We start from the raw sequence: 26,700 nt of genomic DNA, 5'->3' as shown, positions 1-26,700 counted from the left end.
CTGCTGAAAAGTAGAGCAAAAACCACTTTACTTACTGTTTCTGTAAGTAAGAGAGATTAAAAGCTAAAACCTACTTGCAGAGTAAATAGGTCTGTCTGATTTACGTAAGTTATTTTGCTGGTAGGTGTCACCTGCTGTGCTGCTGCTGTGAAAGAGGATTTGTCTCGCTTCATGTAGCAGCATGATAACTGTGTCCTGGTCCATGGTCTTCACTCACACTCCCCTTCCTCTGGCCTGAGATACCCCTTGCACCCAAGCCTGGGGGGCCTGTGACTTCAACACTGACAGTCATGCTGTTCCCAGCTCCCTTCCATTATCCTGGCCAGAGCCACAGGTTTAAACTGCTGGTTCCTCGGGATGCCAATGCCAACTGCAGCTCCTTATAGACATGCAGAAGTTTAACCTGCTGGGTGCAAGGTCTAGCCCCAGCCGATACCCTCTGCCATTTCAAACATGAGATTCAAATGAGTGAGGCATTTAGGAGTCCATCCTGTTGCCACTGACTTCAGCTAGAATGTGTCTAGGCCTTTTATAGTTCACAGTGTTTATTTTAGATGGGCCACTGGAGTAGGGATGTGTGGGGGCTGAAAAACGAATTAAACTGTTAAAATGCTCATTCTGAGGGAAAAGGGATTAGAAGGATCCAATTAAATGTACCTTGAATTCTTTAAACTCTGCTAATTTGGAGGCCTGCCAACCTTGCAGTGTTCATTTAAACACATCCCTCCAGACACTGAAGTATTTTGATCTGTGTCTGTTTAACTCCTTAAGCCCTGTGCTGACACTATTAACCCTTTGACATCTAAAAACTAACTGTATTTTGCCAAGAGTGTTTTGAAGTAAACACTGAAGAAACACTTATAGACAAAGGAGATACAAGTGGTCTCCTAAGACTGCACCTTCCACAGCAACCTGCTGACTTAGCAGCAGGAGCAGAGAATGATCTAACAGCTCACAGAAATGAGCTTGAGCATCTCAACTCTGCTCCCACTGGACCAGTGAGCATCCCAGGCCTGAATTCAACAGGGCAGGGTGCTAAGACACTGCAGGGACAAAGCTCAGTTCAAAGTTACGAGTCTTGCCAAAGTAAAGCCTGCAGAACCTGGCACTCACCATGCTCTCAACCAAAACAGTCCTGCATATAAACTAGAAATACTGTTCATGGTGGAATTGAATCACCATCAGTAACAACAAGTGAGAGATTTGAAAATACATATTTCATAGGAGAGCTCTGCTGTATTTCTAAACCAGTGCTTAACTCTATTTCTTTTTAAATTGAATAATACAAAGTAAATCACTATCATCAGTTTACAAAACAGCAGTAGTTCTAAACATGCTGATACTGTACAAGTAGATATTTTACATTCGACAGTAAGTGATTTTAGCAGGACAGCAGACAGGTCTACGCTATCATTCGCTCATGAGAATCTGATACGAGTGTTAAGAGCTACTTAAAGTTGCCCATAACTATATATCAAATATGCTTCCCTATACTCATTTTTCCTTTTGATTGCAAGGATGTAACAGACAGGGAGCATCAAGCACATCCCTCGAATGACTCTTCTGGGCATGTGGAACCTTGTGCTGGAGCAGAATAGTATTCTCACTAAATCTTAGCGAGACAATCCAGGCAACCAGACAGAACAAGAGCAATAGGGAACTACCAATTCTGGGCTATGGGTGGAAGAAATGGGTAGAGAAGACAGAATAACAATAGAATTATGAAGGAAACTAAGACAAAAGCTTGGGGAAACCAGGAAAAATGCAGTCAAACCACGTTTCTCACGTCTGGTCTGCTCAGCTCTCTCACCTACGACCTAATCATATGGATCATGAAGCAAGCTGGCTGTGATTACAGAAAATGTCAAAACTAGCTCCATGTGTGTCAGCATGGACCCAGGATCAGTCCAGGAGTTTTGAGGAACAGAACTGAGCCCTCTGGCCTTGCTTGATGGCAAGGTAGGTGTTGGTGATGAGCAGCAAAGGATGATGCCTCTGGCACCAGTCACCATCACATTCAACTACCCCTTTTTGTTTCTTCTTCTCTAGTATGCATTCAGTTCATGTTTTAGGGGCCAACTTTACATGCATGTTTTTATTATCTGTGTTTTTTTACTTTATTTAGGTGATTCCAATTAGCCACCAGCTCAAGTAACTGGAAGTCAATCGTGTATGTTAAGAGTAGGCTGCATCACTTTCAAAAAGCCAACAAAATCCCTAAACAACTTGAGGATGTTGGTCTCAGCAATATGACAAAATTATTCTCAAAGGGAATTATTTTTCAACACTTTACTGACATTGTTGGATCTCTGCAAATTAAAAGATTTTGGTTTGGTTTTCAGATAAAGGCAAGGAGAGGGAGTTAAGTGGTATTTTCCCTGTCCATCAATTGCTTGCAGTTCAATACTGGCATTATTTGCCTTTGAGACTAAACCTGGAAAGTAAATGGATTTAGCAATTTAACATCTAAATTAGGCAGCAAGACAGAAAAAATGTTTTACTTTTTCCTCAATGAATAGCATCCTATACTATTAATCATGTGAGAATTAGAAAAGCTTTGCAGAGATTAGTGACAACATGCCAGGCTGACTACATTAAAAGGCTCTGATCCACTGAGTCAGCTGTGAAAAAGCCAGGTAAACACTTTAGAAGAGTGTTTATCCTCGCAATAAAAGCTCAGAAGAGGGCTTCCATTATAGGTGATTTACAGCCAGGCGCTTCAGAAGGAATACGTATTCTTTCACAGTGTTTATAAAGAGAGGAATCAAGCAAGGTATTTACTCAGCAACAGAATGAACACTCCTCAGAAATAAGGATTTGGGGAATGTTTATCCTACAGCTGACAACGAGAGTCTCAAAGGTTTAATGTACGTAAAGGGAATAGAGGAAAAAAGTCAGTTTTTTCCCTCTGAAAGAGAAGGCTTCTCCTGGTATTTAATTTTTAAAATAAAAAGACAGTGATTTCATTTTTATAAACATTTCTGAAAATGACTTGTATGTTCTAATCAGTTTAAAACACAATTTCCCCTCAGATGGCTTATAGCCCTGAGCCCTACTGTTCTGAGATGATCTGGTGGCACTGACAGAATTCAGTGAAAAAGGCAACACTTGGATCTACTTACCCATTTTCCAAGGGCAGGAGGATGGATGTGACCAAGTAACACACAGGAAATAAATCTGCGTGTCACTGTCTGACAATTGGCAATGTCCCAAATACCAACATTTTAAGAGATATAACATTTAAAAGAATGACTCTTAAAGAAACACAGTGACAGGCAAATAACTCTTGAGACCACTAAAAAGAAATCAATTAACATGAAGAGCTATAAACTGACCAGAGAGCAGTTCACCTGGACACATCATTATAAAAATATGGACAATGATTCAGTTCCCTACAAAAACAAACCTTCTTGAACACAAATGAGGAATTTAATGACTGACATCAGTCTCTTGATACATGAAGCTTTTGATGGACCGCATCAAAGCTTTAGTGAAGTTACAAATTCCTACACATTTTGGTTTAGTCATGCATGTTTGTATGTATTTTAGGTACTTTAAGCACATTAAGTTGAACTGAAGGGGAGCACTGGCTAAGCAAATCTATGGTGTATGAAACATGAAAAAAAGGCAAGTTAAAATTTTTGTTGGTACTTTTCTCAGCAGACTATCAGGAACTTCTCAGAATAAAAGTTTTCTAAGATCTATGTTCCTAGAAATTAATATTCTCCATGATTAAACTCTTGGATACCTAAACCCCGAAAGTTTAAAGCTAAAATTGGAAATACATACTTTTCTTTCTCCTCCTCCCTACATTGAATGAGAGATCAACACTTTTTCAGAGGTGGAAAACAGACAACACATGAAAGTTGAAGCTTATATAGCTTTTACACAAATTCAACCTGGGTTTCCATCAGAAGGTTAAAATGAATTCTGTATGCTAGTGAATTGTCAAAATTAATATAATTAATATCTCAAATGGAAGAGATGCTACATGAAGTGATAAGAGAATAGGAGCAAGGCTTGCTAAACTGGTAGCTATCAACGGTTCAGCACAACGTCCCACTTGCAAAGGACCAACAGGCAGACTCCCTGCAGCACCACTGGTGCGGGTGACAGCCCTCAGAGTATCTGGGAGAAGATGGATTTCATTACTTTATAACACAATGACCTGAATACTTCTTTACTACTGTTGCTTAGCTATTCACTGCCCATTTTCTCTTCAAGAGCAGCTCCCCTCTCACAGCAAAAACTGCTGAATGTGTTTAACATAGCGAATGCTCCATGAGTCTCAGTGCATTCACGCATTCCTATGGGGCTTGACTGACACTTGGTGGTAATGAGAAACACCAGCTATTACAGGATAACATCTATACACACTAAGATTATCCGTTCTTGGGCTTTTTCCTTAATAACCACCCCAATCAATAAATATGACTGGGAGGTTTTGAACAGCTTCTCAGTCAAAAATGACATAAATGCATGATTCCTAGGTGGTCAGAATGTAACTGCATGATTTATTTTCTTCTCCCTCTCAAATGTTAAGTCTCCTTCTCCATATTCCAAATGACTTTAGGCTACCGACCTGTCCACTCCTGCCCAAGCCCCAGATGTTTGGACAGTCATCTGGCTCAAAACCAAATTAAATCGTGACAGAGAATGAAATTAACTCCAATCAAATTGCTGATTTTTTATCATTACTCCACTGCTGCACTGATTCTCCTCTAAAGTGTATTCAAGTCCCCCCAGCCCAAACCATTCTATGATTCTATATTCAGGAATTACTGAATAACTAGTTTCTTTCTTTCCAAGGAAACCTTTCAATTTCTCAAATTGTATCACAGCAGTGCAAAACAAGCATTATTTATACAACAGCTGCATTGATCAAATAAAACCCAAACCCCACAGATTCCTGTACACATATTAATGTATTTTACTTCCGAACAACAACTCCATACATTTTCAGTACAATCCTAGTGGAGGCACATATATAACTTTAACAATTCTGGCTTGTAAGAAAAGACCTAAAAATACCCTCTGTAAAAACCTACATAGTAGATGTTTAAAAGAACTTTGCTCCATTAACCAAAATGGTCACATTCTTAAAATGGTCAAAAGCCAGCATCTTCCACTGTCACTTCACATTCGTTTTTAAGGAATACAAATTAATGTGCTGCTTTGAAAATCCCAGATAGCTAAGCACTTGAATTCTTCCTTTAGCTGAGTGGGTGTCATTCTTTCTTACCTAGTGCAGTCAGTCCTTCAGATATTGAGGTAAGAATATAGATCAGGATGTGAGGTTCTAAGCTGGTAATGAAACTCATATGATCTTGGGTCAGGCACTCCAAAAGTGGGTAGTAAGATTGGCTTAATTTTCGATATTGCTGAAAAAAAACAGTACACATTCATAGAAAGCATAGATATTACTATTGATTAATATTAACAACATTAAAGAGTGATCTTATAGTTTTTATGATGAGATAATTTCTAATTGGCCATTAAATGAGAATATTTAAAGACAAGATATTCTCTTGCCTTCAGGAGACTTCCACTTTTCAAATTTACAATAGGTTATAAACTTGCTATAGGCTGAGGGTAATACAATAATGGCACCATGCTTTGACATTCTACACAGCTATCAGTCTAGAAAAAGCAGTACAGCATTCTGCCAGGTGTCAGTTTGACAGGGTTACAGCCTGTATCTTACCTGCTGCAGGAAATCTGACAGGATTTATCACAGATCCCCCACAACATCTCAGAGATGGACTATTTTTTGTGTTTAAGTGAGGTCCTGTAACAGGCTCTGCACAGGCAAAGGCACTTGCTTGAACCCACTGGCCCAATTAGCACCTTACTCTTAAGTACTCTCTGGGTGTTTATTGTTGGGTGGTTAGAAATGTGCAAATATGCACACTTCACTATACAATCGATACCCCATTTTAATGGAGAGCAACTTTTCAGTTCCAAGGACTTTATGTGGCAAGCATAAATCTGGGTGTAACCCATCCTGAACTATCCAAAATTTGTTCCTTTCAGCAAGAAAATGACAGTTCTGTACTAAAGTGCCATGAAGAATGTGTCACAGATCAAACTTAAGCTGATATTGTGTAAAATCTGTTGTCTTCCCACAGAGAAGTGGGAACATGGTGTACTTTAAAATGAAAGTTTTACATTTTATGGGGAATAAATACAGTGACAGTTTACAGATTGAAACTAATTGCAGAGTGGCTGGATACGTGAGGATGTTTTACAGTGCATACAGGCAACCTAAATGGGTTTGCAAATATAGAAAGGGAAAAAAAAAATCACATTTCTCTCTTTTATGACCAGCCTAGTGACAATTCTGGAAAAGCTCCCATTTCACATGGCAGCTCACTCATACCTATAGTTTAGATATCGCTATATAAATACAAGCAAATGAACAGAAAACTACATTTGAGCTGTTCTAGATTCCTCTCTCATTATAACAATACGAAGCCTGTGGTGGTATTATTTCATATTTCACGTAAAGACTCCCAAGATGAGTAATTGCTTACTAGCAAGTCACTGTGGGATACTGAAAGCAGCATTTTGACAAAGGCCTGAAGTACACTGTCAAAGTGGTTGTCCCCGTACAACTTGAAGACGCCAAAGCTGACATAATTTCCACATAAGGCAGATTTGAGTGCAGAGTAACAGATGGAAATGCCCTTGAGTTTCAACGGATAAACCTGATCTTTTGACAAAGTCCCAAGAGAGAGGATCTGATTACCTGTTTTCATAAAAAGAAAGAAAGAAAGAAACTTATATAAGCAGCTGCAAATCTAAATATTGTGATGGCACTATCTAAACTCACTTTTTTGGCCTTTATTTTCATTATTTAGAAGAAAAAATGTTTCTGCATTTGATGTGGAAGATCTGTTAGTAAGCATGACTAGAGCTTAAAAGCTACTACGGAATTAGTATGCAAAATTTAAAATACAGGCCATGGAATTCCTGTCATTGATGTACAGCCAGACCATGACTGCATCTACCAGCATGAATTCCTTAATCTGAACAGAGTTGCAACACATGGTTTTATGGCTTCTCATGCTGCAGCAAAACCTGGTTTTGATCCATTACCATGACAGTCTCTTGGGATGGTTGCTGATGTATACACACACTAAATATATCCCTTGGAAAACAAATATGTCCATTACAAAAGCTTCTATTTTATCAGGCGCAGATGGGAAGGACTTTTTAATTAAAAACTCCATGTTTATAATGTAAAAATAACAGCTAATGGTAAATATTTGCTGTTACTATTAACAAGCAATAGTGACTTTTGGATCCACTGTGCAGCAGTGCACTGGATCATGCTGCACCTCTCTGTTCAAATCTAATTATTCACAAGGCCTCATTACCAAGTTTTCTAAGTATCTTGTAGTAATTTAATGCTCATCTTCACAGCACCCCACAGTTAGTCTTCAAGACAGGTTATTTTAACAAAAACCAAGTGTCAGGTCTTCGATTACACTACTCATTATATTAATAATGAGGTTAATACTCATTATTCTTGGCAATTTTAACACAAAACTGTGTATTTCAAAAAGTATTCCTACAGTTAAGGTCACTGTAGTCTACAGATCAGATGTCTGGTTGACTTTCAGCATCTAACACAGTTGTTGTGACCACGGTAACAACTTTGATCAAGGAGCAATGAGTGAACTAGACATTAACTATTCCCAGTTCCAAACACTGCTGGTTGGGAGCAGTAGGTAGGACAACAGTTTGGCTTTTATAACAGGCAATTAAAAAATGCCCCTAAAAACTTGCCCAAGATGAAACAGATCTCACAGACTGTATAGTATTGTTTAAGATATATTGAGGCCTAATACTAAACTGACTGTGTCTACACCGCTCTCATTCTTACCTCACACAAATTCCCACTGCAAATCATACACCTGCCTTAATTCTTTCTCTTACTGCTGTTGATTACTGACAATGAGGAATTTACAACATGTAATTCGAAAACTGAGGGGGAAAGTCTTGTTTCTAAACACCCAACACATCAAAGTATCACCCATTTGGTATCATTTGATGCAAAGAGGGAAAGGCCTAGGTTGTTGTTTAAAACACTGATGTTGTTCACCACTTCTAGCAAGTACAAAGCAATTTATCCATCAGGTTGTAAAGGAAAAGTTGATTTAAAATAAAAGACTAGGAGTATAATTAGGGATTGCTTGGAAGAAGTAACCGGGATCTGTAAGAAGCCGTGATGGCATCACTGAAATTATGGAAAGGAAAAGAAGAATCAAATAGCTAGGAAAGATGGTCACTTACCATCAATGTGAAGCCCTCTTAAGAAAAAGAATGAAAGACGAAATGGTTTTGATACTGTAAATGGTCATTGCAAGAGCCTCTATTACCCTGAACACTGTAGTCAGGAACAGAGTGTAACTGGGGAAAAGGGTACAATTCCAGTGACTGCTACTGCATGGAGATTAATTCCAAATGCTGTTAAAACTCCCTTATACTAAAAGTGACTGGTATTCAAAAGATCTTCTTTGAATATCAAAACATAGCAGAAGAATGTCACCTAGTGTACTTGGACATTCATTTATTGCAATACTTAGCATTATTGAGAAATTACGTTTACATAATATGAAAGGTAAAATCCTGTTAGCTTCATACAGTGCCCCATTCAAGATAGTCCAGCCAGGTCACCCTAATGAGCACTGATTTTTTTGACAAGACCTAGTCTAGTGATTTCTGAGAAGATCAGTGAATTTCAAATACTGCCTGTAAGATGCAGTGGTGGTTTTAGGCCAGCTGGTAACTCAGAACCACACAGCTGCTTGATTACTTCCCCTGCTCCTGGAGGGATCGGGAGGAGAATGAAAAGAGTGTTACTCCCACAGGTTGAGATAAGAACAGTCCAGTAACTAAGGTATAACACAAACCACTACTGCTACCACAATAATAATGATAAGGGAAATAAAAAGGGAAGAGAATACAACTGCTCACCACCCGCTGACCGATACCCAGCCTGACCCGAGCAGTGATGTAGTCCTTCCAGGTAACAGCTCCTAGTTTCTATACTGGGCATGATGTGCTGTGGTATGGAATATCCCTTTGGCTAGAGTTTGGGTCAGGTGTCCTGTCTGCTTCTTCCTGGGTTCCCCTCCTCCCTGGTAGAGCATGAGACTGAGAAAGTCCTTGGTCAGACTAAACATTACTGAGCACCAACTAAAAACATCGGTGTTATCAGTGCTGTTACCAGGCCAAAAGTCAAAACCACAGCACTGCACCAGCTGCTAAGAGCGAGAAAAATGACTGCTACTGCTGAACCCATGACAGGTGGGAAGATGCACACTATTTTTGAAAGCTACTATGCAAAAGTGTGCAATTCTTAGGGCAAAAAAGCCTGGAAGGTAAGTGTGCTGTAAACTAACTTTACCTGGTCTTTCCCTGTTGAATTATCCGCTGCTAACCTCTAATAACCCAAATATATGTGGCTTCAGAAATAACCAAAGACAAGGTTCTGGGTCCAAGAAAGTAACAGCTTTGGATTTACAGCTGAGCCGTCCAAGCATGACACTGGACAGTCCTAGCTCCTCAAAGTACCTGGTGTAATACACAGGTATTACAGATGGAAAGAGCTCAGTAGTTGTTAACAAGCAATTACGTACTTAATATGGAAATTAATTGGAAGTTGGTGGAAAAAAAAGATGATGAAAAAGAAGTTGCAAAACTCTAGGAATCCCTTAGCCTGGGAACATGAATTCTAGGAGGTACCACTAGTGCTGATCTTGAATGAACATGAATTCTAGGAGGTACCACTAGTGCTGATCTTGAATGAACATGAATTCTAGGAGGTACCACTAGTGCTGATCTTCCATCATTTTTATTACTTCATAAAAACCACCCTATAATTAAAACTTTAAATCCATTGATCAGCATAAAGCAATCGGCAGAGAAAGTCACAACCTCTGCTCCCTCACACTGCCTCACCTCGGGCAGGCATGGCAGAAGAATTCAGTGCCTATCTCTCCTAATGAAAACACAGAAGAATTTGGGTCTTGCACAAGATTAAAAGCTGCTTTTTGTAAGTTGACGAAGTCCACAGAGAACTGTTCTGTGTTCATGGACTCATTTTAAAAGGGCCTACGAGTGGGAAGAGCTGATTTCAAATTAGTAGCAGAGGTGAAAGACCACATGGTGCCTGTTACCAATGCCCCAAGCCACCAGGCGATGATTCAAGGGATGTGGTGCTAGAACAAAGACTGGTGTTTCAGCATTAGTTATTGAAAAAAAGAAGAAGTGCAGTGCTATGCCTGACTAGATGAAAAAGCATGATCTACTTGTAACATTTAGCAGCAGCTTCAGGGGAATATTTTTACACACCATGGATACTACTGAACATAAACTAATTTACTGAGGCACTTGGAATCAGGTCAAGAACAACTCCTCAGCTACTGAGGGTATGCTTACATTTATAATCCCTGTAGTGGAGGACCAAAATGCAATTTCATAAACTCCTTTTGTTAAAAGAAACAATATCAAGAAATTAAATCAGCATAAGAGTGACCTTTGACATGCTGAATTTAAAAAGCTGTGTTTGAAAATCATAGCTCCTGTCAAAATGAAAACTACGTAGAGACTGATGAGTGAAGCTGCAGTGTTACTGCTGAGTTAGAATCAAACAGAAACAACACTGATGTTCTAAATTCTCAATGATTCCTCTAATACAGCTTTTTGCCCTGCATTTGACAATGTCACTTACAAAAACTCTTTGAGCCTCAGAGGTGGTAGAAAATTCTGACAGGAATAACTAAAGGATTTTTAAAGATATTGGGTGAAGCTGCTAGATAGGAAATAAAGGCTTGAATTTGGTTGGGAACTGAAGCATTTCATTACCCAAAACCTCCTTGGTACATAAACAAAGGAGCTGGAAAGAAAAAGTGTGTGCATGCAGAGGGGAAGCACGAAGCCATCAAGCCCCAAACTGGGATGCTCTGACCAAAGATAACATCACCAGGCCTCAGAATCCCACTGGCAATATGCACCAGAGCTCTTTACACAGCTCATTCCCTCTCTCCTCCCAGATGTGGGAGCATGTCAGGACAGGCAGCTTCTCTTTCAGTTCTCCTCCTTAATTGCTTTTACAGTAGGAGCTATAATACAAAAATGATTTCCTTATGGCTGAGCTCATTTAAGCAGGGCTTGTTCTAGATTTCAGTCCAATAAGCACTAGGTATAATAATACAGCTAAATCATGTTTTAACACGTGTGAATTAGATGAAGATAAAAAAAAGACTTTGGCGAGATTAAACAAAGGTTATGAAAATTTACCACCTTTATAGAGAAAAAATGTTCTTTGCCTTTTCCCCTTTCCTGTTTTTATTATTCACCACTGCCCCATAAAAATGGTGTTGCAAGAATGCTTTCCAGGCCCTCAGAATGCTGGAGCAGTATAAAGAAGTGGCCATATACAGAAAACAAAGAGGAAAATGTGAACCATAAAGATGAGAGTGAGCTCCAAAACCCAGTTTTTTAAAGCCTCCACAATAACAAAACATGCATAAAACCTCTCAAATCGGCACAAAGACAATGCACAGTGCCAAGATAAATTTGCCAGAAGAAACTGGTGACAATGAGTTGGTAATGAAGAACAATATGTTCTGGAACCACTGTCACAAAAGAGAGAAGACCAGTAGCAACCAGGATCAGTCAGCACTCCACTTCTAAGCTAAGCTGCTGATTAGAAATACCTGTTATACAGCACAAATCAGCTGAACCAAAACTCTGAAGAACTGTTATCTTATGAAGTCACTGGCACTGAATGGATTACCACACGAAGTTTGGAAATAGATGTTCTGGAAGCAATTTAAAGCTCATTAGAAATAATTGTGTCTGGCTACTGGAAAATGTGGTAAAATTTAATCCACATCCAAATGCTACCTGGGCTGTGAGAACAGGAAATTGTTTTGTGCTACTGTGGCTAACCTCATCGCTGACCTTGAGCAGTAACTGCTACAAGAGCTGAAAGCTGAAGCAAAATTAAAAACTTACATCAAAGTATATCATGACAGAATGTAGATAAATAAAAACAGCATATTGAAAGTATTATTTTTATGTCAGTTTCCTGTAATGAAAGGGAAGAGGTTTACTAAAATGTAAAGAAACCACAACTAAAATAGATGGGCCCAACATGCACTGAAACATCACTCCTATACAACTGGGAGCTCAAAAACACATAGGAAGGAGACTTGTACATGGAGAATTAGAAGTGAAATATATTGGGGATGAAGAATGGTGGACTAGACTACACCAACTCCTTTCACTTCTCTCCTCTCTGTTATTTTAATTCACTATCACTCAGTCAGACTGGCTCTAGCCATAATGGACAAGACACAAACTCCCTGCCAAGCAGCCGCAGAGTCTTAATGAGGATAATTGACAATCTAAGTGCATCCTACACCAGGCTTGACATCTTTTGAACATACAGCATTTGTAGACATCTTAGACTTGTCTCCAGCACTGTATCAGCATCAGTGAGAAATGAACAGGACAGGACACACTAGTACTGCCCTAATTGCAAACTGGGGTCTGTGAAGCAGAATTAAACACTGGCTGTGGTGCTAATCCTACAAAGAATTCCTATTTTAGATTTTATTCCTTGACAGCTGAGGATGTTTATCCTAGTTTAAAAATCAGCATTTTGGATTTTTTTTTACTTCATACTCGAACATATGAAATTACTACATAGAATCATAGAATAGTTAGGATTGGAAACATGCCAGTCTAGAGGAGAAAACGTATATGCTTCAGTCTAGAATTAAAGAGATTTCAGCATCCATACTCACAAGTGTTAACGTACATTCACACCCCAGTTTTGCCCTTTTCTTCCCCCTTCTGCTTTTAGCCCAAGCACAGATCTTACAGTACATATGAATAGTAAACAGAGGTACCATAAACTGACATCACAAACTTCAGCAAAATTGAAGATGGAAAGAAAGCGACATGCTAGGTTGGTTTGCTTCAAAGTTATTTCCATGTAAACAACAGTAAGGGGTTTATCCAAAACAAATCCACATATAACTTCTAGATGATTTTCACCACCTGAAGAAGGCCAGATCTGCAAAGTATCTGTATGTTATCCGAAACTGCCTTGATCGGTGTAGTCCAGACTTAGCTGAAATCAACATTATGTCAGGAATTACCAGTGCACTGTGCTCTGTGGTTGGTGTGAAGAATTGCCTGCTGCCACCTCCCTTCAGTTACTAATTCCTTGTCAGGAATTAGTTGACAGGACAGAGACATATTTCAGATCACATTTATGTACTCCTAGGTTTATATAGCAAGAAGACTCCCAGAGGACCACAATACAATTAAGCCACATTTTCATTTATTATTTGTATGTTCTATTCTTCCAAGAAAGAGAAATAACCTGACTAGGCTACACTGCAGGAGAGGGACCAAGCCTGTCGCTGGAGACCTGCTGAGCCATGGAAATTCTCACTGTCAAAGGCATGGCAAGGAGGAGGTGGGAGGTAACAGGCAGAATAAAGCCTGGTGTTCAGACAGGGACTGGCAAGTGAAGCAAACAAAGCCAGGTCTCCAGGGATAGAAAGAACTTCTCCAGGATGAGAGAAGGCTGGGCAGAGTTTATGGCAAACCACTCCGCCAATGGATTAACTGAAACCGAGACTGAAATGACAGATCTTCCCACAAGGACAGTGTGATGAAAGAAAGAGATGTTTGCTTCTATTCCCCCACGCCTCTGTCTCATGTCAACACTTTGTGTTTCTCTGTTTAGGAAGGCAATTATTATAGTATAGATTTCAATCAAATCTAGCTTGAGTTTCAAGTGTCTTTTTGATCAGCTTTGAGGAACTCACTATAAGCTGCAGGCATATACAAGAAGTTGGGCTAACTTGGTAAGATTAATGATCATAGAGTGCCTGTCGACATTTGCTGTGCATCTTCTATTTTTTTCTCTAATGCTTCAGCCATAAAATCTCAACTATTTTCAGAGTTTTAAGACACTTGCAGTAATTGTACAGCCCCAAATTTGAAAGCTGAGCCAAAGGATCAGATTAGATTAGAAGTATTCAGGTACATACTCATTCTTTTAACTGAATCACACAAGTCTTCAGAATGCGGGGCTGGAAATATAGCTCAAGAACACCATAGGGAGATTCTGTAATCATCACTTGGTTTACTTGTTTATTTTTCCCCAGATGTCTGCAAAGATTGCATATACTTACAAGACAGATACACTTCTAAAAAGTCATAGAGTATTATGGATTAAAGTTTTCTTTAAAAGCACAATTATTAAGTTTTAACATCAAGAAGGCATTTGAAATGAATGCAAAATCCCTTGATATCACTGATTTTATAGGGATTTGTATGTTCAAAAAAAATCATACATAATGTATGAAGTAATGAATCCTTACAACATGTTTCCAGAAGAGTTACATCTTTCTGCACACTGGAATGGAAATCTCATAAACTAGTAATTGGCGATAAAAGCTAAAAATATTAGCTGCAATTATTGAAAGCTGATGAATTGTGGTATCTTGAAATACTCACAGTGGACAGTAAAACCTTCCCAGACTCCAAGCCAGTGACCACTTCAGAAATGGCTGTAGCAGTTTGAAGTACCGCTGATGTAGGAAAAGAAAACCTACACAGTTCCTCTAAATGTCACAGCTAAGTAGTGGAAAGATCCCTGATGGGACCCTTTCAGACACTGATAATATGAATGTGCTTTAAAAGCAAAAAGGCATTCATCTATTGAGTGGAGGCCTTCTCCCACATCCACAGCTTCCTCCACTTCCAGTCAACACGGGATTTTAGGGTTTTCTTTCGGAGCACATTAGGAAAAGTTCTCCTCTTAAATATGTGTTGACTAAAATGTCATCCTCCCACAGGAAAGGAGTTATTAAAACCAGAAAAGACAGAAAGCTGCTATGGTCATTTCCCTTCTTTCCATGGCACACAGCTCCAGAGACGTCACACATCGCTAAGTATCTTTCATATAAGGTAACAATGAGGCAGCAGGTATTTGGACACGAGCTTCGACAGCTCTGTAGTTCCACTGCTTAGTTTTAAATCTTAGACCTGCACCATTCTGAAATTTCCTTTTATGTTGTATAAGTAAATTCTAGCGCGAGACAGAAAATCCTGTCTCATGTGCAAGAGCTACCAATACTTTAGTGCTGAGAATTTGATGAACTTCATATACACACCATAAAAGATTCAACTGAAAACAAAAAGTTTCTTTACAAAGTTTGTTTTTTCTTAGGCACGAATAAGGAATGAAACAGATTGATACCAAATAGTGTGGTAGGTTTAGAAACAAGGTTTTAGAAGCAAGATTTAGAAATTTGATGCCAACAACTGAGAGGAATGGATGTCCAATAATAAGGTATATTTTTTGAGTTCAAGGACACGCTGGACAGGGCTTTACACAACCTGGTCTAGTGAAAGGTGTCCCTGCCTGTGGCAGAGGGAGTGGAATTCGATGAGCATTAAGGTCCCTTCCAACCCAAACCAGTCTGGGTTTCTGTGATTGCATGAAAGGCTAATAGAAATTGAATACTGAAATCTAAAGGTTCACCTTTTATCATTTCATACATGGAAACCCCTTTTTTCATTTTGCTTGATCATTCTAACAATTTTACTTAAGAACATAGTTGAAAAATGTGCTGGCTTACTACAAGGTGGATTTCAAAATGAAACAGGTGATTTTGCAAGGGCTCAGAGTTATTTGGGTGCAATTTTTACAGTTGTAAGTAAATGCTGTATGCATATACTGTTTCCAAGCCCAGCAGATCTAATGTAAAATTACATTTGAAGTTTTTTATACAGACAGACAATGCAACACACAGTTTCCACACCCAAAAGCAACCTGAATGCTGTGAAAGCAAATCTGATGCACCAATTTTCTTTCTTTCCAAGAAATATAACTTTTATGACTCTTCTGCTTACACAGACTACAAATGAGGCTGCTCTTCAGAAACTTGGTAATGTTGCTTTCAAAGTATTTAGAAAGCAAAACTGTAAGGAACAAAGTTAGCTGGAGTGTAAGATAAGCTGCTTGTGTCAAAGACCTGTTGAAGTTGCATGCACGAGTGGGAACAGTAAAATGGAGCAACTTACTATAAACACCTTTAACAGTGCTCTAGGGTAAAGCTGTTATGGTCCTATTATGTTCTGGAACTGCTCGAAGATAATTTGAATACATAAAACCAGCCCACATCTATCAGTTGTTGCTAGATCAAACACTTCACTTGCATCTTTGCTGAAATACATTTACTATTGATAGAAGACTGACATTCAAGTTAAAAAGCGATACAAGGAACAATGCTACACGAATGAGCCCTGGTCTATGAAGGCAAATAAACCCTAAAGGTGTGCCACATCAGCTCTGCACACAAGGGCTGGTACTGGCTGCAGCACGTTACAGCCCTGCTACGTATTCCACAAATCCATCAGTGCTCAGCAATACGAATTAACAGGATGTTTGCATCATGAGACAGGCAAAGACTTTCATTGCAGAAGGAGTCTTAATGAATACCTACCATATGTACAAATCATTTTACTAGCTTCTCTGAAGAGAAGAATTCCATTTGGAGATGATACATCAAAATTTAAACGTTGCGATCTAAAAAATAACAGCAAAAATATTCAGATGGTCATCGAAGCAGAAAACTGCACTGGATTCATTCCTAAAACAAAGAAAAACATTCACTGATTACATCATACAATTATTTGATAAAGTAATTCTAGCTTTCAGTCCAAGGATAAGCACTCGCCATACGTTTACAATGAAACAATCCCATAGCTAGGTTTTTTCAGTGATATCCAGTGACAGGACAAGGGGCAATGGGTGTAAACTGGAGCATAGGAAGTTCCACTTTAACATCAGGAAGAACTTCTTTACTGTAAGAGTGACAGAGCACTGGAACAGGTTGCCCAGGGGGGTTGTGGAGTCTCCTACGTTGGAGATATTCAAGGCCCGCCTGGACAAGCTCCTATGTGATGTACTCTATGTGACCCTGCTCTTGCAGAGGGGTTGGACTAGATGATCTTTCGAGGTCCCTTCCAACCCTTGGGATTCTGTGATTCTGTGAAACAGAAAAGGTGAAACCACAGCTTTTAGAGACTGATGAACATCTTGTGCCCATGTACAGTCCAGAACAATGCTACTGAGGTTCATCATCCAAGCAGTCAGGGTAACTTTTACCTGGCTTCTGCATCTGTACAGCTTTTAAACATAAACTAATCCACACTGATTATTCTGATACATAAAACCTATGGCAATCCCATACCAGTTCTCCAAGTGTAAATTGTAGCACATGGTTTTTGTGAACATTCAGACCTGAGGAAGATCACTCCATGTTTTTCTTCCCTGATGTACAGGTACTATTTAAGCCAACAAGAACTGTTTTGCTCCCTATCAGGAAATACAGCAGAATCCTTGCCAAAGTCCCTGTTGCATCCTTCCAGTTTCTCTTTGTGATAAAGAAGCCTAATTTGTAGTCCAGGCCTAAAAGTTAACTTCAAATATAGGTGTTCAGCTTCTAACTTGAGCAAAACTTACCCTTAGCATTTATTTGAGCTGAAAGAGAAAGGAATCATCACTGAGCAATGCAAACCAGAGCACCTCTGTTTGTTAGCCATCCATGTCCGATCAAATACAGAGCCCCATGGTCACTCCTTTCAGAGACAGCAGTATTTATCTCTATTTGCTGTAAGTCCAGTATTTTGCTGTGAGGGTGCCTATTTGCAAAGTCATTTGCTGCAAACTCTGGAGTAAATCTGGATGTTTATAAACACACCTTGTATGAAACATCCTTGTATTCCATCTGCACAAAATGATAATGGCTGGCACAGGTGAAAAAAACCCAAACCAGCACATCCTCTCAGTATCAGAGTGGCATAATGCACAATCTGATACCCTGTAACACATTTTAACCATGTCAAAGCATATTGTATAATGCATTCTAACCTGTAAAAGCTAATGCAATACACAAGTTGTGAACAAACACTAACCCAGATGATGTTTTCTAAAGGGAACAAGGCAGATTTTCTGAATAGCAATAAGTAGACGGGTAACATGAATATGGAAAGTAGCTTGAAGAGCAGTATTTTGCATAAGATTTATTGTTCCAGTTCCTTTTTGCTTTTGTTTACCATTATTAGGGTTCTGTGTTTATGCCTTAACCATCTCCCCCTTGGAATCAGTTGCAGCACTATCAGAGTGTGCTGCTTCTGCATGGCATCGTGAATAAAAAGGTTAAACTTTCCCAGGAATTTATTATACTACTACCAGGATAAAATACACAATTAGCCAACACAAACCAAAGAGGGAGTCACAGCAAGCAAGTCAACACAAACAAGAAACAGGGAATTCTGCCATAAGGCTTGTGTAGCCATTCAGGGATGACATGCCCATCACACACACTGCTGTTTGACTGGGAGCCAGCTCTGAACTTCAAGGCACCAATTTTCTGCCACTGGATTCAACAAAATGTTTTTTGTTCAGATTTCAAGTATTCCAAGTTCTTTCCCCTGTAAGTTTGATTTGCAAGGCAAAATGAGAAACAATGAGAACACAACCTTCATTGCTGAAAACTCTAATTACTTTGGTTGCAAAGATACCCAGCGCAGAGACTTTAACTATCAATTTTTCATTTAAAAACCTTTTCTTTCCTTTGGGCAGTACACTGCATCTTTCCAAGTGTAATGATAATTTCCCAAAATAAGTTGTTCTGTTGTGATAAACCAGAAGTTTCATTCTAACTATTGCAATGCCAAGTATTGAAATCAGAATCATTCCCAGAATCATTCTGCAGCCTTTAGGTTAGCCCACAGAGGAGGTTTTACATGTGAGAGAAGCTACCTGTATGTTGATTATAAATATTGTTGTATTAAAAGCCACTTTTTTACTATTTTGGCTGAGAGAGCCAAGTTGCAGAAGAAACTGTGAAGGGAGCTGTGGTTTTCCAGTCACATATGTGTGCTGCTTGGCTGCAGGCAAAAATTCAGCCTGCAGCAAATCTTGACAGCAATTTTCCAATATTTAATTATAGAGTCGGTATTTATCCCTGGTTAAAGAATACTCTTCCACTAACATTGAATGTAAAATCACAGCAGTCTCTCATATATATTCCTGCAATTAACCCTTACCAGCTGATTTGGTAACATCTACCATTCTGGTAAAACAATACGATGGCACCGAAAGCTCTGTTCTTATTGCTGATTTTTGTTCCAAAATACAAAAGTAGCAGTCTTAAAGTCAGACATCAAAAGGATAAGCAAAACTTGGAAAGATGGAACAGAGAATGCACACTGTTGCAGTACTCAGCATTTATTCTCACATAGTTCTTACCTGTTTTGCACGAATTCTGCCATCAGCTTCAAGATGGGGGTTGTGCACGCAGGCTCACGGTACCAGAGCTCAATAGCTCTTTGCAGAACAGAAATGTATGTGGGGTATCTTCACCAGACCGAGTTAAAGAGGATATTGATTAAATAACATCTTGCAAAGTAACTTCACCTAAAACTGTCCTACACCTTCAGGTGGGTGGGTCAGACACAGACCTTGGCAGCTCATTCTCACAAAGGCCAGCACCTATAAACTTAAGCAAGTCTCTGCTTAGAAGACTGAATCCTTTGGAAGCATTAATGGTTAAGTGGGAAACAGTAAATATACCAGAGCTGTAATGAAGGAAGAGAAAGGCAGTTTGTACGTGTGATGCTAACCTACAAGCACATGTATAAAATGAGCTCTGGAGTTTGAATGAATGGCATAAGTCACAAGTGACAATTTAATTAATCACCACCACTCTCACCCCAAATTTCAGTGACACCTTGCATATATATTTGCTATATAAATGGTTGGCAACAATTTGATCATATGAAGCTCTTTTCAGAGCATTCAAGAAAAGAATCCAGCTAGACTGTGTGGGGGAGACCAGCAAAGCTTGATTTCTTTCAAGAGAGCTGTTTGCTCATTAGCACCCAAGAGATATCTGTTCTTCTAAATCAGGACTTTAGAGAACACAATACAGAAACAAATATGTTTAGTAGACTCTGCAACGTTAACTTAAAAACAATAATCTTATGAGTTACTGACTGTATCAAATTATTTAATGCAATGATTTAATATAACTGACCCCTAGTTTTCCCAACATGCTGAAAAACAGAATTTATTTGTCTATGAATGCAGACTGGAAAATGGAAATGAGGTAGCGCAGCCTGAGTGGCAAAGAATTACACCATTATTTTTATACTGAACCAAGAGATTTTAACTCTACAACTGGCTACTAAAACATGATCTAGCTAATCTAGTCAGTGGTGGTCTTTTTTTGTTTTAATAGTAAACTTTGTTTCATGTCATATAATTCTGCTTTATTTCACCACACCAGAAATAGTGACTATTATTGGAAAATGCTATTGTGCATTCAGACACCTTACCAAGTAGAACACAGGCCAAGCACTCAACATGGAATTGTGAAATACATAAAGGTTTACATGCTTCTAGGCTATGTAGACACAGTCATGTCTCAGTTCAATACAGCTCTTCTGGAGGAGGCTAAAGCCATCAGCTGTAGCACTGCTGATGAATGACAGGCTGTGCAGACAGATGGGAGGCATTCTGGCTACTGCTGTCTGTCTGAGGCATCTAAAGACTTGTGCATTTTTGCTGCCAGCTGCTTGAGGCACTGCAGGCATAAACTATATATAGCAGAAGAGGGTGACATGTGAAATACACTTTCAGACCTTGCTTCTCGCTCCTTTATGGGGTTCTTTACATTTTAAATCAAACAGACTAAAGATACCATGGAGAGTTATCCAGTAATGAACTGGGATTTCAAGTCAAATCTCACTTACCTAAAACACCCTCAAAGTGCACAGATGATCCATGCCACCTGACACCTTTAAAAATTCACTACAGCCAGTTCCATTTTCTATGAAGTTGACTCCCAGTCCAGCTCACTCCCAACAGAGGATGTTCAATGTTCTCAAGATGCAACAGATACCACGGAAGATACAGAACTGAGACATGCTGTTAATGATTTTTCTTAGGCCATGCCTCTTCCTTAGCCTTCCTAGTTGCCCTATGTACACAAAAGGGACATGGTGTGATGCTGCAAAAGCCCCTTTGTGTAATTTCATGGGGTAGAAAACAATATCTTTTCACATTTCATGGTGAAGAGAGCAACTTCACAGCTAAACTCCCAACCGAAATATAAGTTGGCAGCAGCAAAGGCTGCTAATACATCCAATATGATTAGCTATCTTAATTAAAACACTTAAGCATTGAGTCCATATTCATTGACAAGGAAAGTCTGGAAACTATAGTCAAATTTTATAAAAGCTAAGGTCACCAGAAAGGCTTCAGCAATTTATTATTTCTTTTATAAATCCAATGAAGTGGAACAAATTGGTTTTAAACAAGAGTATTACTTTTAAGTGTTTTTAACCACAAGCTTCCAGGAATCTGGCTAAGTCATGAACTTAATCTGACCAGTCAGTTTGAGCTCAAAGAAATTCAAACTGCAAGAAGTGGTTTGAATCAAAGCAACTGGCAATAACTGCTTTTACAAACACATCGTTTTCATGTCTTCTCTTGTGAGTGGGGAACTTTAATCTCTGTCTGTTTGGCTCTTTCAAGTTTGTACCTGATCCTGAATCCTCAAAACTAAGAGCTTGAAAAGTTAGTTCTTCAAAAATAGATTCATTTTGAACAAGCCACTTTAGTGCTGCATGTGGTTTTATTCCATTATAAATATGATATAAATTTGGATAAACAGGTAACAATAGTAGTTAGATGCAACAATAGTTTTGCTTGTTCTAGCGATCCATGTCTGAAGCAGCATGCAATCAAACAACCAAATGTCTAGGTCAACTGGAACTTTTAAGTGACCCCCAGATAAGACACCTCAATGGTGTAAACCACCTCAATGAGAGATAACTTCTCCATAATTTTAGTGTCTCTGATTCTATACATACAGTTTTATGCAGGCAATTTCACGCACTCATGTATAAACATCACATGGTTTCTAGTTGACTGCAACACTGAGTCAGCCTAATAATTTAATTCTTGCAACCCATTTTCTTATTGCAACCTTTTTCTTTCACAGACAACAGAAGTCATTAAATACTGAGAATCAGCTGGGAGGAACACAGGAAAAACTGCCTATGGGTTACCACCTAACTGCAAGAAACACTAAATGAAAGCAACGAAGAAGTGGATATTACCCTGAACTCACAACTGAATCTCCATGGACATATCTGACTGTGAGACCACGGACCTTAGACTGCAGTCTGATATTAGTATGGAAGAAAACAGATTAAATATTCAACATCTCATCCAGGCAATCTTGAAGTAAACAGCAGAATGAGATACGTAGGGAGAATCATCACCATTAACGAAACCCAGTTTTGATGCCACTCAAATTGCTATATAGGATCTTTTCAGGCCACACCTGTATGTTCAGGACTGACCTACAAATTGCAGAGACCACATGTAACGAATACAAAAGGCAAATAAACTTCCCAAAGCTGTGGTAGTGGAATCATCATTGACAGCTTGACATATCAATATTTCAGGAAGAATAAATGACTTTCATATCCAGGGTTTTAGGTTTTGTTTTGTTTGTTTGTTTGTGTGATGTCTTTCCTCATCTTTCATTACCCGCTACTTTGGGAAGATGCTCTACTTAACACCTGAAGCTGCTTAAAATATTTGGAAATATTCTAATGAAGTCTTTTGAGAGATCACCTAATACAACTTTAAAACAAATTTTACTATTATTATAAGTATTTTCTCTTCATCCCTTGCCAGAGGAAAACTATAAATCTTGTCTCAGCTGAATGAACACCATTTATCATATTCATTTTCTTGTCAATACAATTATGAAAAGCCTTTGGCCTTTTTCCAAGGAGCCTGATTTGCTGGAGAAACTCAATTAGTATAAGCAAGCCTGCTACAAAACAGCCCTATTTGGCAATCTAGCACAGCCTCAGCATACCTGACGATTCACCTCTAAACCATCAGCCTAATAACCCAGTCATAATGGTAAAATACAAGATCCAACAGCATCCCCCGTGCCTCTCCCCCCATCCCTGGACCAAAAGGACTTCAAAGAAATTATTTTTGCTCATTCTTGCCATCTACTGGACAAAACTTAAATCCTAAACAGCACCATGAGGAACAAAATCATCTCTCAGGTGAGAGATTACCGAATGTTGTTTGTTTTGTTAGGGACAGGGCTTAGACCCAAAATATTTCCTGCAATCGGTTGAAAAGTTTATCAATGTATTCTTCTACCAATGATTTACAAGTGACTATTTCTGTTAAGTCTTCAGCACAGAATAAACATCATCTTATGGTGTATTAAAAGCTTAGCCTTTTATCCCTTGGATCTTTGTACTGTTTACTGAACAAATACAAGTAAATCAGATTTATTTTGCCTTATATTCTGTATTTGCCATTTGCAATATTGAAATACTAGGGCTTCAAACATAACAGACTAAAATCTGTTTGAAAAACAGCTCTTCATTGCTATTAAAACCATCTCCTGATGATATATTTGAAACTACAAAAATGTTAATCAAAGGATATTTAAGCTTTATGTGATACAATTGGCATCTGACCTTCTCTTCTGCTCCCATTTACCTTTCTGTCTTTATATACAGTAAATAAGAGTTGCAATAATAGCAGCTTATTCTGCTGTAATGCTTTGGATCAATACCTGGATGAAGCTGGGCTCAGCCAAATGAGGTGAAATCCACTGAGCAGAAGCATGCACTTATCATTTACAGCCAAAGGTGAGGACGAAAAAAAGGTTTCGAACCTGCATAAGGGAAAAGAAGCTGAGAAGGCCAAAGCTTTGAATTCCACACAAAGCTACATTTCAATCTGGTTTTATTATTCATATGGAATAATGAAATCCAAAAGTTGGAGGCTGTTTTTCTTTATTTGAAATAAACTTAATCCATAAACCAGAAAGAATAAATTCATTAATAAAAAAATCAGGAAAGGGTCCTGAAGATTACATAGCCTTGTATTAAAAAACCCACCTCCATGGATGAATCCATTTCTTCCAAATGCAGAGGAGGTGAGTGTCTGTTATCCCTCCTCCTACAACTAGAGATTTGCACAGGAGCAGAGCATGATACTCATGCTGCACTGGCAGAAATAAAGTAGAAAGAATCTGAAATGGAAGCAGCACAGCTCTGCTTTTACACATCTTCCTGAGTTCATGATTAAGTTTTAGGGTAACACAAACATAAACAGCACTAACGAAGTTAAATGTACCCAATGGTGCCCACTAGAAAATGAGATGTTAATTCAGAGTCTGCCTTCAGTAGTGTTGGGGGTTTGTGCTTGTTTCAATGTTTTTTCCTTTTCCTTTTCTTTTTCCCCAGTCCTCAGAAATGGAAATGAAGGGATGCTTTCCACTGACTTAATACAAATTACACTGCTTTATGTTTTAGACTTACTTTCTGCAAGCTGAGTCTGCACATACATAAAATCAGTGCAGACTTGCGAAAGTCTTAAATAGGGCTTATCTGAAAGGTCATCAGAATCCTACCCCCACCACACAAAGATGTCTGTCAGATCGTACCAGGCTCTGCTGGTATAAGCCTCTAAGTCCTTAAAGGCTAAATTCCTAGTTACGATTCTATATTGATGCATTCCTGTTTCTTAACCCGGAAGATTATTAGTGAATAGCAGGGTTTCATTGTTTACTTCAAATAAAAATGTTTTTAAAAGCTTGATTTCTAGTCAAGGTCAAGCATGTAATTGTACTTGAATGGCATTTTTATGTCCATAAAATAAACAATACATAACTACTTTCAATAGCTTAGTGAGATCTAAATCATAAAGCAAGTATTTTCATAGTTACTTCACTATGTATTTCAGCAGTTTGTTACTAACATGACTATGTGCCTGAAGAGAGAATTACAGCTACTGTATTTATAAAAATACAAGCCATTTCTCTATAGTATTAGGAAATTCCCATGAGGATTATTGTATTTGTTGGCATAAAAATGTATATACAATATTTAAAGCAAATAGAGTTCCATTATCATTCCTTATTGGAGAAAACTACAGTCTAAAGGTTTTGATTTTGTTTTCACATGTCCATTTTCTTCTGGATCAAGAAGACTGCAGGTGTTGTGGTATTAATAGAGTTGACATAAATAGAAAGTAACTGACTAAATTAAAGACATGATTCATACCAGAGAGAGGAATCTCCCCAGATAGCACTTGTGTAGTATTTTTTTAAGCACTTTCGATGTTCAAGCAAATGCTGGTACATTGTGTTTGGAGTTAGACAGAGCTTTTTTTTATGAAAACATTAGGGATTTATGAAGGGAGAAAAAGCACTTGGATATGTTTTGTAGATTAGTAGTGTGACACAACAAAAAAGTGACCTCTCTGTGGTCCTTCCCAGTTAACTGCATGGTTGCCATTGTGCTGTAATTTTAGCTGATTACACATTAGTTCATTTAGCTTTGTTTCCTCTTCCCCACTGTGCCATACTATTAAACTAATGCAAGGGGCCTGGTATCCCTCTGTGCACAGAGCTGGTATTGTCATAGTGTAATAAGGATACATCCAGTCAAACAGCATGGTGTAGCTGGTCTTTGTGTTTAGTGCAAAGGCAATCCCTCGAAGATCCCTTGCCAGCCCGATCAACATACGCTGTCAGTGGGAAAGAGACACAGTAATTGATTTTCACGTTAGCACAGAGCAGATGGAGTAATAATCAGCCAATAATGACCACATATCTGATTTTGATTCATTAGTTTAAATGGCTCGCTCAAAACCTTTTTGTTTTAATCAAAACCACAAAGATTCTTTTATCAAGCAAGATTTCCACAAGTTTTATAGGGATAACACTAACAAAACCCTTAGGAAAAGCTTTTGATTATTCCATATGCTTTCCTAATGAATAATGCAAATTAAAACATAATATATGAATACAATGTATCAAAGTTTAAAAGTGCTTCCGGTATTAATATATTTAAAGTAATAATAACAATAAAATGTTAATTTAAGCTTGCAGTATTTTGAGTGAGGTGTAAGACTGACACTCATTTCAAGCTACAATTAAGGTTGCACTGAGATGCTCACTGTACTGTTATTTTAACATATCCTTTGGTTGTGTTTGGGTTTTTTTTAAGTAATTTTTTTAAGCAATTTTCCAAGTTAGATTTCCTCAAAACCTGACTTTTTGTTCACAGATGACACAGCAAATCTCCATCTGTATTAACATTAGTTCTGAGATGCATTTTTTTCCCCTAAAGTGAATGAAGTGTGGCTTCAGAATCATTCCAGCTCAGATGCAGACAACATTTTGTGCACAGATAATAAACCATAGGGATGTTTTCAGGATAATTAATAGACATCACTAAGAAACACTAGAGAATGAAAAATATTTTAACAATATACACATACTTTTCAATTTACTTAGACATGAACATGCCTTTTTGACAGCAAAGTGGTTTTAATACATTTTATCCATGGATGCAGGTGGGGTTTTTACTTTTCTTTCCATAATAAAAGACTACAGTACTGCAGTCTGGTCAAAATATAATCACAGAAATATGGGAAAACACCCCAGTAAGGAGCTCTTTAAAACCAGAGTTTTCAATAATGTACCTCTTGATGTTAACATGAGTATTTGTAGTGTTGAGAAATACAAAAGG

General features: G+C 38.4%; 1 protein-coding gene across 1 annotated transcript in view; it reads right to left on the bottom strand.

Moving 5' to 3' along the window:
- The window catches only part of RANBP17 (RAN binding protein 17), a 155,576-nt gene that overhangs the window by 23,565 nt on the left and 105,311 nt on the right, over positions 1-26,700 (bottom strand). Inside the window, exons 20-24 of the mRNA XM_034066945.1 lie at positions 25,605-25,693; positions 19,361-19,468; positions 16,548-16,630; positions 6,534-6,748; positions 5,243-5,381 (exon numbers count right to left, since the gene is read on the bottom strand). Of these exons, the coding sequence (XP_033922836.1) occupies positions 5,243-5,381; positions 6,534-6,748; positions 16,548-16,630; positions 19,361-19,468; positions 25,605-25,693 (634 nt within the window). The remainder of the gene's footprint in view (positions 1-5,242; positions 5,382-6,533; positions 6,749-16,547; positions 16,631-19,360; positions 19,469-25,604; positions 25,694-26,700) is intronic.

The sequence above is a fragment of the Melopsittacus undulatus genome, chromosome 10 (genome assembly GCF_012275295.1).
Source record: "Melopsittacus undulatus isolate bMelUnd1 chromosome 10, bMelUnd1.mat.Z, whole genome shotgun sequence".
NCBI classification, from domain to species: domain Eukaryota; kingdom Metazoa; phylum Chordata; class Aves; order Psittaciformes; family Psittaculidae; genus Melopsittacus; species Melopsittacus undulatus.
This window is presented reverse-complemented; position numbering and strand designations above follow the sequence as displayed.